The 13,067-nt window shown below is 40.6% G+C and overlaps 1 protein-coding gene across 6 annotated transcripts; it reads left to right on the plus strand.

Annotated features, from left to right (window-relative positions):
• Nucleotides 1–1,171: 1,171 nt before the first annotated feature.
• Nucleotides 1,172–12,630, plus strand: LOC110537588 (cell adhesion molecule CEACAM1). Of its 6 annotated transcripts, none has more exons than XM_021623739.3 (9): nt 1,172–1,443; nt 1,737–2,057; nt 3,026–3,301; nt 3,731–3,997; nt 6,081–6,356; nt 6,682–6,796; nt 7,658–7,701; nt 8,125–8,168; nt 10,632–12,630. In XM_021623739.3, the coding sequence occupies exons 1-9, from the start codon at nt 1,392–1,394 to the stop codon at nt 10,761–10,763; spliced, it is 1,527 nt and encodes a 508-aa protein (XP_021479414.3). In that variant the 5' UTR covers nt 1,172–1,391; the 3' UTR covers nt 10,764–12,630. The 6 variants fall into 6 exon arrangements, with proteins under 6 accessions (XP_021479414.3, XP_090048306.1, XP_090048312.1 ...); XM_021623740.3 differs by having other exon boundaries at nt 1,299–1,443; nt 8,128–8,168; XM_036941709.2 differs by having other exon boundaries at nt 1,299–1,443; nt 3,731–3,919.
• Nucleotides 12,631–13,067: the final 437 nt, after the last annotated feature.

Below are 13,067 nucleotides of genomic sequence, written 5' to 3' on the forward strand. Positions count from 1 at the left end.
CAGGAACACAATATGATTATCTTTAAACTACAACAAAAGTCACGGGATTGTCACCGTCTTAGTGGGTCTTCATGGATAGCTCCTCTGTCTCAGTGGCTTCCAGAGATAGTTCCCCCCCCCCCTCTCTGCTGGTTCCATACTCTCTCTTATAGGGGAAGGAGAATTTGTCATTAGTACCGTCAGCTGTGCTTAATTGACTCTGGTTACCTTGTCTCCCATGCCTTGTTGGGCTACTATCCGTGAGCCCAGCCTGCCCTCTGGTGGTCCTTCCACAGTATTGACCTCGCTTTGTGCACGGGGGCATTGTCATGCTGAAACAGGAAAGGGCCTTCCCCAAGCTGTTGACACAAAGTTGGAAGCACAGAATTATCTCGAATGCCATTGTATGCATTTGCTTAATATTTCCCTTCACTGGACCTAGCATAGCCCAAACAATGAAAAACAGCCCCAGACCATTATTCCTCCTCCACCAAAGTTTACAGTTGGTACTATGCATTTGTTGCTCCTACACGGTTCAGCTTCACAATAGCAGGACTTACAGTTGTCCAGGGCAGCTCAAGCAGGGCAAAAATTTGACGGATTTACTTGTTGGAAAGGTGGCATCCTATGACAGTGCCACGTTGAAAGTCACTGAGCTTTTCAGTAAGGCCTCTCTATGTTTGTCTATGGAGATTGCATGGCGGTGTGCTCGATTTTATACACTTGTCAGCTATGGGTGTGGCTGAAATAGCAAAATCATTCATTTGAATGGTGTCCACATACTTTTGTGTATATAGTCTACCTGGATAAGGGCGCATGAGGCTATCATGTAGAGGGAAAGCTGCATCTCCCATTAAAACATGAGGACTTGCTGTTGTGGTACCTGTCAGGACAGCAGGTATTGACAAATAAAGGGCCTTTTTCAGCAGTTTCGACCCAAAATAACTATTTTGAAACACTCTGTCATAGCTCTCTTGGCCGTATGCACCTATATCCACCATTGTGAACCTGTAGTGGGCATCTTCTCTCTCCTTATCTCGCCTATTATACTGTATGTGTTGCTAGGTTGATTAAATCTAGTAGATATGGGGCAATTCACAAACATTTAATTTTCTCGCCAGTCAAGTGTCCCTCTGTGTACAGCCCCGATGAATTGCAACTCAATATTATGAAGGTGCTCCTAACGTTTTGTACACTCTGTATGTGCTGAACCGAGCAGCTGCAATTACCTTTCTGGAGTAGGTTTAATTTGATTGGTAGGAGCAAGAGGGTGGAGTTTGATTGTGCAGCCTGAGGCTGGATTGTCTGGGAGGTGGCTTCCAGGGCAAAAAGAAGAGTTTTTCAACTGGGTGTGTTCACCAAACTAAAGCGTACACAGTAGCTACTATACATGCATCTGTCTAGTGGTTCGAATGGATTCTCGACCCTTTAACTTGTACCTTTCACTATGTTTTCATGTTGTAGGTAAGACCAATATAATTTATTGATTTTTGTAGATGGCACATTTGTACTGTGAAATGTATACACATTATTGAGTAATGTGCTGCTTACATTCATTTAAAATATTTTAATTAGTAGTTTGTATTTACATTTACATACTGAATGTTGGAATTTAAGATATGTATAGTGTAATTGTGTTATCAACCTACAAAACAATACAAACGCATGGACTACTACTTGAGTTGGTATGCCATAGAGTTGAAATAGTGGATAATTCAGGAAATAATTGTTACTCAAACCTATGCTTGTCTCTCCAGGGTTGTGTTATGGAAAAGGTTTGTTACCAGCAGAATCCATGGTCGGGGAGGTTACACACAATGTGACATTCACAATCGTTAATCCACCAAACGCAGCATTTAGGACAGTAGTCTGGACAGCTAATGGTACTAATGTAATAACCAGTGGTGGCGGCACGGCTGACGCTATAGGTACTGGATATGTAGGAAGAATCACTTTGAACTTTACTACTGGATCTCTGGAACTCAGGAATCTAGTCCTGAGTGACACGGGAGAATATGCAGTCTCTATATCAACAATTGGAAAACCAGACGAAGGGACTACTACATTGAGGGTGTATGGTGAGTACTTTGTGTTGCTGCAGTCATTCTCTGACAATAACAATTTGGTTTTACATCAGCGGTACACTCCACACACTATACCTTGAATTCTAATTACAGTAAGCCTTGTATTATCTTTACAAGGAAGGCTGGATTTTCCAAAATGTGTCACCTGTACTGTACCATAATACTGACACACCATCCTTTAGGAATGATTTTGAAATACAGTACATTTTTCCTCCCTATGTACTTTTTTTCAGTAAATATATAATTGTTCAATTCCAGAAGAAGCAAGTCTTCCAAGGAAATCCAGAGATTTCCACTCACCTGTATTTGGTTGCATTCCACTCAAACTACAGCTTTATATGATTTCTCCATTTACATACTCCAGACATATTTTGGATATGTATTCTACCTACTTAGGTATTTGATAGTTTTGTGTTTAAGTATAACCTTAGGGCCCCATTTAATTCTGGAAACGTGTCTAAAGCACCTTAGAAACTCTCCAATCCAACTCATTTTATAAAATAATCCCTGGCAAACACACTGTTCATGCGTTCCAGGTCGCACATTGCAATCGTAATGTCATAATGATCATATTATACAGTAATTATGTTCTTTCTCAAAACCATGAAATGCAGTGCTTGACTAATGCTGTGCTTTTAGCAGGGGGTGCTCCTGCATCAAACCGCCACTACCCAAAAGGCATAGTCAGGCTATCTTGGGAATCAGTTTGTGATTTGTGATTTTTAGCTTGTGAGCAAGTTATTGTAGGTGCATTATTGCTGTTTTATGTCTAAAACAGTTTCTGGCAATTTGCTGGTTCAAGTTACAATTGGTTAATACTGTTGAGCTCTTCTGGATGGAACAGATCCAAGTGCTCCATTTAAATGAACAATCGGTAAAAAATCTGGCCAAACACTCTATGGCTTTGGATCAGATTGTTTTCTAAGCCAATAGGAAGTTGTTATTGTGTTTTTAACCCACAGCGCCAGTCTCCAAGATGACAATAACTGCCAACAACATAGACTTAGTGGAGTTCAACAGCTCTGTCAGTCTGTCCTGCTCCTCCTCTGGCTCCTCCCTCTCTTACCGCTGGCTGAATGGCAGCTCAGAGTTCACAGCCAGTGATGGAGTTCAGCTTGATGATGGAAACACCACTCTCACCATAGTCAGAGTGACTCGGTATGACCAGGGGCCGTTCTGGTGTATTGTCTCCAACCCCATCAACAGTGACAATGAGAGTATAACCCTCACCATCAGCTGTGAGTCTCTAACCTGCATGTCTTACTCTTCTAAGTGAACTGCATGTGGAAAGAGATACAGTATGTGTAAACATTGTTTACCTGTGTACTTCATCTTGTAATTTCTTGAGTTTGCTTCCCATAGTGGCAATTCAACTGAAAAATAACAAGACATCAAACATCTTGAAAATAACTCCCCCTGTTCTGGTATAGAAAAAAACATTCCTGTTTAGTATGCAACTTCCCTTCATCCTATTCTAACATCTTCCACTACCATAAACATTTGTAGACAGTTGTGGTGTGCCTTTGGCGATAGGACGCTTGATCTAGATATATCCACTTTTACATTCATGACATTGATGAATGTGGTCTACAGTATTAGAACTGTAGATTACTTTTGGCCATCCTTATTTTTTATCAAAGGTGTTTGACATGGACCATTTATTACAGATGGTCCAGAAAACATAAAATTGAAGGTGACCCCTCTAGATGTACTGTATGGATCAGGGTCAGACCTCACTCTGTCCTGCTCAGCTGAGTCCAGTCCTCCTGCCCATTTTCAGTGGGCTCTGAATGGAGAACTGCTGTCCAATCAGGGACCAGTACTCAAGCTGGAGAACATCCAGGCCAGTCAGAGTGGTAGGTACAGCTGCTGGGCCCATAATACCAGAACCCTGAGGTACCAGACATCTGAGCCCTCTGACATCACTGTGCTGGGTAAGTGGTAGCTGTGACACAAAAGTATTTACCGGTGTTTGTAGTTCTGTGGGGTAGTGTCAGCGGTTCTGTCCAGAACTGAATGTTTCAGACTTCAACAATTGACATTTTAAATAGCTCTGAGATTTCCCACACTCAACCATGCATCTTTTGAAAAATATTTCCAGTTGTAATAACAGCTGGGTATTTAGTGTGTGCCCAAAAACTCACCAGTCCTGGCCATGATCTCACTTTGCAAAGTTAGCCTTGTGTGCCAGTGTGCTCCAATGCATGTGTCAATGCGAGAGCTGTGTGTCATTTTTTGGGGAACCCCAGAGAACTCCAATGACTGTAAACAACCAAAGGGATTTTGTTTCATGGCTAGGTAAGTGGGAAAGAGGAATAGACAGTTATTGGAGAAAACAAAGACTGGCTTTGATGGTTTCATTGGTACAGGAAAGTCACAGCTGATATTTGGTCTTTGTTACATCAATGTGAGTTTTGTGCTTACTGTTTATTTAGTTGGTTTTCAGTTTGCTGTGGTTGTCTCAAGAATTAGTGTTCTGTCGATTGCGTGAATCAGGCATTGTGAGGGAATGAAAGCTGATAATTTGATGGCCATGCACTAAAGAAAGGATGTGATAGAATTCACATTGAGAGTATTGGCCATCTATATTGAAACATGTACTTACACGAAACAGTCGAAGCATAACTGACTTCCCGGGTTAAATAAAGGTTGAATAAAATAAAATAAGTACCAGTCAAAAGTTTTAGAACACCTACTCATTCAAGGATTTTCTTTATTTTTACTCTTTTTTACATTGTATAATAATAGTGAAGAAATCAACACTATGAAATAACACATATGGAATCATGTAGTAACCAAAAAATATTTATATTTGAGATTATTCAAAGTATGCCCTTTGCCTTGATGACAGCTTTGCACACTCTTGGCATTCTCTCAACCAGCTTCATGAGGAATGTTTTTCCAACAGTCTTGAAGCAGTTTCCACATATGCTGAGCACTTGTAGGCTGCTTTTCCTTCACTCTGCTGTCCAACTCATTGCAACCCATCTCAAACGGGTTCAGGTCGAGTGATTGTGGAGGCCAGGTCATCTGATGCAGCACTCCATCCCTCTCCTTGGTCAAATATCCCTTACACAGCCTGGAGGTGTGTTTTGGGTCATTGTCCTGTAAAGAAAAACCAATGATAGTCCCACTAAGCGCAAACCAGATGGGATGGCGGTTCGCTGCAGAATGCTGTTGTAGCCATGCTGGTTAAGTGTGCCTTGAATTCTAACAGTGTCACCAGCAAAGCAACCCACACCATCGCTCCTCCTCTTCCATGCTTCACGGTGGGAACCACACATGCAGAGATAATCTGTTCACCTACTCTGCGTCTCATAAAGACACGGCGGTTGGAACCAAAAATCACAGATTTGGACTCAACAGACCAAAGTACAGATTTCCACTGGTCTAATGTCCTTTGCTCATGTTTCTTGGCCCATGCAAGTCTTTTCTCCTTATTGGTATCCTTTAGTAGTGGTTTCTTTGCAGGAATTCGACCATGAAAGCCTGACTCACACAGTTGAGGTTGAGATGTGTCTGTTACTTGAACTCTGAAGCATTTATTTTGGCTGCAATCTGAGGTGCAGTTAACTCTAATGAACTTATCCTCTGCAGCAGAGGTAACTCTGGGCCTTCCTTTCTTGTGGCGGTCCTCATGAGAGCCAGTTTCCTCAAAGCACTTGATGGTTTTTGCAACTGCACTTGAAGAAACTTTCAAAGTTCTTGAAATGTTCCTCATTTACTGACTTAAATGTCTTAAAGTACACTTTTTTGGTTACTACGTGAATTCCATATGGGTTATTTCATAGTTTTGATTTCTCAACTTTTTACAACGTAGAAAATAGTCAAAATAATGAAAAAACTTTAAATGAGTAGATGTGGCCAAACTTTTGACTGGTACTGTATGTACAGTATGTAAGACTAAAACAGGCTTTTTGTAGAGTTGTTCACTATTAGTAAAACAAGGGTAATGTATAAACTACATTATTGTAGCCTTTCTCATTCAAGTAACCATTTCTGTACTCCTTTTCACAGAAAGAATATCTAGTGCTAAACTCACAATTTCCCCAAACCCTCCAATCATCGAAGGGGGTTCTGTCACCTTGACCTGTGATGCTTCTGGCTCCATCAGCAACAGAGACTGGATGAAGGATGGTCAGCCTCTGTCTCCTAGTGAAAGAATCATCTTCTCTGAGGATAATAAGACCGTTTCTATCAGTCCTTTGAATTTAACAGATTCTGGGATATTCCTGTGTCATCTCGCCAACCTTCTCAGCAATGAGAATGCATCTTACAATCTCACTGTTAGTTGTGAGTATGACACAACCTATACAGTGGGGCAAAAAAGTATTTAGTCAGCCACCAATTGTGCAAGATTTCCTTGAGTTTAGACATAAAGGCAACATTTTGTATCAAAACACTTTGATACAATTATGCATTTATTAAGTACTAAATGTACAGTAGATGTGAACTCACCAACCTAATCTGGAAGGTGAAGCAATGTGATTTTAAACTTAATGTAGTTTGCTGCTTTGAAATGATCTCCTCACCCGATGAGATGGCAACATGGCTTATTCAAAGTGTACTGTATATGCTCAATCTCATCGCTGTATGGTTCTGTCCCTGTTCTTTGCAGTGAAGGGATCAACACAAGGTGGACCGAATGTTGGTGCCATCGTTGGTGGTAGTTTGGGTGCAGTAGCTGTGGTTGCAGTGACAGTGATAGGTGTGGTGGTAGCTATGAAAAAGGGGTAAGTAACAGCTACATTTTATTCTAAGCTATTTTTTTGTCCCACATATCCTTGCTCTGTATGGTGTTTCATATTGGTTTAGCTTTTAAGCTCTATGCTTGAAATAGTTAGTCAGACAGCCAACTAGTTAGCTGAACCTTGACCCTTTAGGTTTGCTTAATGTGTGTCTCACTGACCCATGGCTGAAAGTATAACAGGTGTTTGCTCATGATGAGACTGGCAGATTGCACTCAGACTTTAACTCTTGGAACGTAGTGCCAAGGTTGGAGGACCAGAAGAGAGATTTCCCTATTTAGTTGAGTTTTAATTTGTCAACTTCCTTGGTTGTGACCACTTCTCTCGAAACCGTTTATTATAGTACAGGGCTTATAGAGGCTTGGTCTTATCATACATTGGCTCCGGGATATTCTTGCAAGGAATGGCTTTTCATGTAAGCAAACACACATTTCTGTAATCAGATATGAATTGAGGAGTAGTTGGTTATAATGTAATATGAGAGGGGTTCAAAATAAATAGACGTAAACAATGTGGCATTGGAGCTGTGAAGGGTCAATTGCAGGAAAGCATTTGACAATTTCTAAAAGGTAACTATAGACTGATAACAACCTAAGAATTGCTCCGGCCTGTGAATAGAAGAGAGGTGGAGTATGATTTACAGTAAAGGTGAAAGTTATATTCTCATAACAGGATATTATTCATCCTTCCTGTAGTTGGATGTCAGGGCTGGAGTTGTCAAGGTTATGAACAAATGATTTGTTGGTGGTTCAATGTCATTCATTTGCATTATCTAAATTACACGTGTACCTGAACATAACAATAGTAATTTCCCAAAGATACTGACTGCTACTTATTTTCAATTAGCTACTTCAAGAAAATAACTTCCGGTGGAAGGACAGTTGGCAACAGTAAGCATAAGTTGTGTGTGTGTGCTTGCTATGCTTGCTATGCTAACACAGGTATCCATTTTGTAAATTAATCAAACATTTCTGTTTCCAGAAATGGCAACTCGAAGAACTTTTGGTCTACATATATTTCTACTTTGTCTAATACTACTGTCTAATAGTCAACTGATCTCCATCTCTCTAGTTCCCTACTTAACTTCCTCCTTCCTGTTTGGGAAAAGAAACCTATCTCTCTGCTCCTGATTATCATAATCTTCTACAGACACAAAAAAAAAAAACTAACCATCATGCCTGTAATCTAAGGCAATGCTTTGATTGAAGGTGTGAGTATTAGCAGTCAATGTTGATTAGTGCTTCATGATTGTGAAACCTACTCTACTGTAAAGTGCAATCCCATTTCTAAGTGCTATTTGTGTGTCATCCCAGCAGGTGAAAGCTCTACTAATGGAGGGGGGAAAGGAGGAAACCAGGTACTGTGCCCTGTCATGTCATGCATTTAACTGTCATTGTTTTCTGTTTTCATAGCTTTGATAGGGTATTTGTTTAACTCACATGAATGTCATGTCAATGTATAAGAAACTCTTTTGTGATAAAAACATTTGTGAAAATCCAAATAACTTCACACATCTTCATTGTAAAGGGTTTAAACACGGTTTCCCATGCTTGTTCAACGAACCATAATCAATTAATGAACATGCACCTGTGGAACAGTCGTTAAGACACTAACAGCGTACCGACAGTAGGCAATTAAGGTCACAGTTATGAAAACTTAGGACACTAAAGAGGCCTTTCAACTGACTCTGAAAAACACAAAAAGAAAGATGCCCAGGGTCCCTGCTCATCTGCGTGAACATGCCTTAGGCATGCTGCAAGGAGGCATGAGGACTGCAGATGTGGCCAGGGCAATACATTTCAATGTCTGTACTGTGAGACGCCTAAGACAGCGCTACAGGGAGACAGGATGGACAGCTGATCGTCCTCGCAGTGGCAGACCACGTGTAACAACACCTACACAGGATTGGTACATCCGAACATCACACCTGCGGGACAGGTACAGGATGGCAACAACTGCCTGAGTTACACCAGGAAAGCACAATCCCTCCATCAGTGCTCAGACTGTCAGAATTGGCTGAGAGAGGCTAGACTGAGGGCTTGTAGGCCTGTTGTAAGGCATGTCCTCACCAGACATCACTGGAAACAACGTCGTCTATGGCCACAAACCCACTGTCGCTGGACCAGACAGGACTGGCAAAAACTGCTCTTCACTGACGAGTCACGGTTTTGTCTCACCAGGGGTGATTGTCGGATTCGCGTTTATCTTCGATGTAATGAGCGTTACACCGAGGCCTGTACTCTGGAGCGGGATCGATTTGGAGGTGGAGGGTCCGTCATGGTCTAGTGCAGTGTGTCACAGCATCATCGGACTGAGCTTCTTGTCATTGCAGGCTATCTCAACACTGTCCGTTACAGGGAAGACATCCTCCTCCCTCATGTGGTACCCTTCCTGCAGGCTCATCCTGACATGGCCCTCCAGCATGAGAATGCCCCCAGCCATACTGCTCGTTCTGTGCATGATTTCCTGCAAGGCCATGGCCAGCGAAGAGCCCGGATCTCAATCCCATTAGGCATGTCTGGGATCTGTTAGATCGGAGGGTGAGGGCTAGGGCCATTCCCCAGAAATGTCCGGGAACTTGCAGGTGATCTGGTGGAAGAGTGAGGTAACATCTCACAGCAAAAACTGGCATTGAGGAGGAGATGCACTGCAGTAGTTAATGCAGCTGGTGGCCACACCTGATACTGACTGACTTTTGATTTTGACCCCCCCTTTGTTCAGGACCAATTATTCAATTTCTGTTAGTCACATGTCTGTGGAAAATAAATGCAGTTGACAGTGAGAGGATGTTTCTTTAGAGTTTATTTCCTTTATTTACAGTATTGACATCATTCAGGTGCACAGATAATTAACTGACCTGCTTTTGTTCCTTTGATATTGCCATTTTGTGTAAAAAGAGCTGCACTCTGGGCGACATGTACGATATCATATCTTGTCTGGCTATCAGATATCCTGATCAGAATAGTAGATTCTATAGTTGTATAAGACTATAATGATCATCACATATAAATATCTCTTCACACAATGTAGAAGAAGATGGGTCAGTATAATAGTTATAAAATAACTATAAGATAATATACAGTAATAGCTTAAATGGCACCAGAGCCAAGCTCCTGGTCAGCTACAGTATATCTCCTGGCATTGTTCCTGCTAAGCCACAGTCTGACATTTAACCACGTGTATATATCCGCACATCATAGAGATAATCACACTTTCAGGCAGGGGTAGTATGCATTGCCTTTTTACTGTAAGGCTGAGGGAATTTGCTCCAGGAAGAGAATATTATATTGAGCTTGCACACACAACTTTTCTTGTCAAGTATTTACAACAGACTGTTGCCTTGGCTACTCAGCGACGACAAATGTATTTCTGTCAAGTGCCATGAGCGCTAATGTGGTCATTTGGCTGCAATTTAATCTCTTCTAAAACTCAACCGAAAGAAATATAAAAGATATGAGGAACTATCTTCGTAATCAACAACACTGACCTCTTTCAAGATAATAATAGAAACATGACAACCTGCTCATAATGGCCTAGTCTGGTAACTGGTTCACTAGCTGTGCGACACACCTTCACTCCTGGCATACAAGGCTAGTAACGACCACACAGTTTGAGGGGATGTAACAAGTTCCCTGCCCTCAAGAAGTTGTACGAGAAATAACCAAAAAAAGTTGACTGAACTAACTCTGTGTTTGTAATTATCCACTGCTCTGGTGCTTATAGCTCTAGATGTGATGCAGTATAAAAAGGGCCCTGAGTTTGTCCTTGTCAGGTCATGGTCAGGACTGAACTAAGACATGTCTCTCCTCTCTCCTCATAGGAGCTGAACTATGCAGACATCACGCAATTCCAGAAGAGGGATGGTGGGTCAGTTCAGCTGGGGAACCTGGGTATTTCCTCCACAGAGTACGCTCAGGTCAGAGTCAACAACAGGCCCGGTCAGCCGACCTAACCCACCTACCAGGCCCACCAATCCCAGTACACCCAGGTGAAAAAACCTGCCCATAAGCCTGCCCCTGATGCTGCATCCACCGTTTCTCAGACGTCCGAAGGAACTGACCACCCCTCCCTGTCAATCATCTGGACCAGTTGGGGTCAGTCAGGGTGACTAGGCCTGTTCAGACATGGTCAGTGAAGCCCCACAACCTTCTCTGTCAATGTGCCAACCAAAGTTTTTCTAATAATGTATCCCTTATCAGGCCTTACAGATCCCTGGACAAACAAAAATGTCAGTTGACCCCTTAGCTATTATCATTACATTGGGTGTTAATCTGTTTTAAAATGCATACTCAACTAAGAGTAATGATAATGTCGTAATAGCTCATCAGATCGTGATGGATAGTGAATATATTGATATACATAAATAATACAGCTACATAGACAATGTGCCATTAAATATAGTCTCTCTAACTGCTCTTTTCAGTTCTCATACATACAGTAGTGTTGAAGTAACTGTACTATATGACAAATAGTGAAAATCATTAGCATGCATCCCATGATTTATTAGAACAGCAACACAGAGGAACACCATTTCTCAGGGTGACATGGGTACCTTATCCCTGGTCATTTGCATGTATGGTGTACATGATACCTTATGTACTGTTAGATATCACAACAAGGAAATGAAATAGCCCTGTGTGCAGTATGTGTACATGATAAATACTGTTTGCTTTGTTTATTAGCAATAGATGGCTCTCTCACTGTTGATTTGTTTGTCTGGGTGTACAGTGTGTGCGTGCATTCAATAATTATTTGGATCAATAATTTCCCTATGGCTATTTGATTATTAAAACACCAATAACAAGATGGGGAATAAAATATAATATTTTTCGTATTAAAAGTTGACATGAACGAAACCAACAATGGTTATGTCGGTGACAAGGTGCAGTACCACACACATCTATCATAAAACAACCTGTATTTTGGCTTGAGGACAACATACTGTAGTCCCAACCATGCATGGGAAGTTTTTAAACACCACACTACCCATTTAGCTTTAATAATAAAGCCGTATTTATTATTTGGGACATTTTCTACAGTGATGCTTGTACCTCAAACCTATTTCAATAACATATTACTATATTTTAAATGATTCAACTAATGTACAATATGAGAAAGTAGGCTTGATTTACAGTAAGATACTTGTACTGCTAGTTCCGACCGTGCAGCAATATTAACAAATCATCTAACAATTACACAACAACTACCTACTATATTTGTATGTTTAAATTATTAAATGAATGTACAATGTGTGAGAAAGCAGGCTTGATTTACAGTAAGATACATTTATTAATCTGTATGGTTTATTGTGGTTCCAAGCATTTTTGTTATTTGTGAATCCACCTATATTTGAGTCATTATGTATTTTGCAGCAAAAACAGAAGTGTCTGTATGCTTAAGAATTGTTTATTTAATGTCAAATGTACTGTACATGATTTAGTGCCATATCTACTCCCAAACCAAACATTCCAGTTTATCTACTTCCAAACCAATCATAGAGTTATGTAAGAACACAGGGGAAGGCACAGCGTGGGTAATGCTATACTCCAACATCAAAGGCCCTCTCGGTCAACACTCTCAATACACTTAGTAATTCCTTTGTACTCATACGAATCCATTGGTTCCTATGATGTCAATGTGGACTTGTCATTGAAGTTTTATCATTCTGACCTGTATACTGCTACTGTACATACTGCACATGATTATTGTCATAATGAATTGTAGACTCGTCTGTTTACAATACAACTATTTGTTTTGAAATAATTGCACTTTTATGGAAGAATTTACATTTTGATGCCAATAAATTATATTTGCTGTAACATGGCTAACATTTCTGTCTTGGATTGGCAGGGAATAAGCACATGGGGTTCTGCTTTCAAATTGCTGTGTAGTACAGAAAAAGTACAACTGAGACAAACTATTTGGGGTTTAAATGATTTGAACTAAAGAATCTTTCAGTAACAGATACTTAATTGCAATAATTAACTGTAAAGAATGAGCTCCACGTATAATATGAAATCACTTCTCTCTTTTAGCAGTGTAATATTTCGGGAATTTCCTCATTGAATATTTTAATTAAAGCACTTCTCTCTTTTGAAGGGCAATTACACCACTTTTCAACCTCATATTCATTATCTCTAGCACCAAACTAATCAAATCAAATCCAATTGAATTTGTCACATGCGCCGAACACAACAGGTTCACCTTACAGTGAAATGCTTACTTACAAGCCCTTAACCAACAATGTGGTTTTAAT

This window comes from Oncorhynchus mykiss, chromosome 2 (assembly GCF_057628025.1).
Source record: "Oncorhynchus mykiss isolate SJ-2025 chromosome 2, ASM5762802v1, whole genome shotgun sequence".
Lineage (NCBI taxonomy): Eukaryota > Metazoa > Chordata > Actinopteri > Salmoniformes > Salmonidae > Oncorhynchus > Oncorhynchus mykiss.

Coding starts and splice junctions, on each gene's coding strand:
- LOC110537588 (XM_021623739.3), top strand. CDS start 1,392: ATGGATTCTCGACCCTTTAACTTGTACCTTTCACTATGTTTTCATGTT. Junction 1,444..1,736: donor ACTATGTTTTCATGTTGTAG/GTAAGACCAATA, acceptor TTGTCTCTCCAG/GGTTGTGTTATGGAAAAGGT. Junction 6,357..6,681: donor TTACAATCTCACTGTTAGTT/GTGAGTATGACA, acceptor TGTTCTTTGCAG/TGAAGGGATCAACACAAGGT.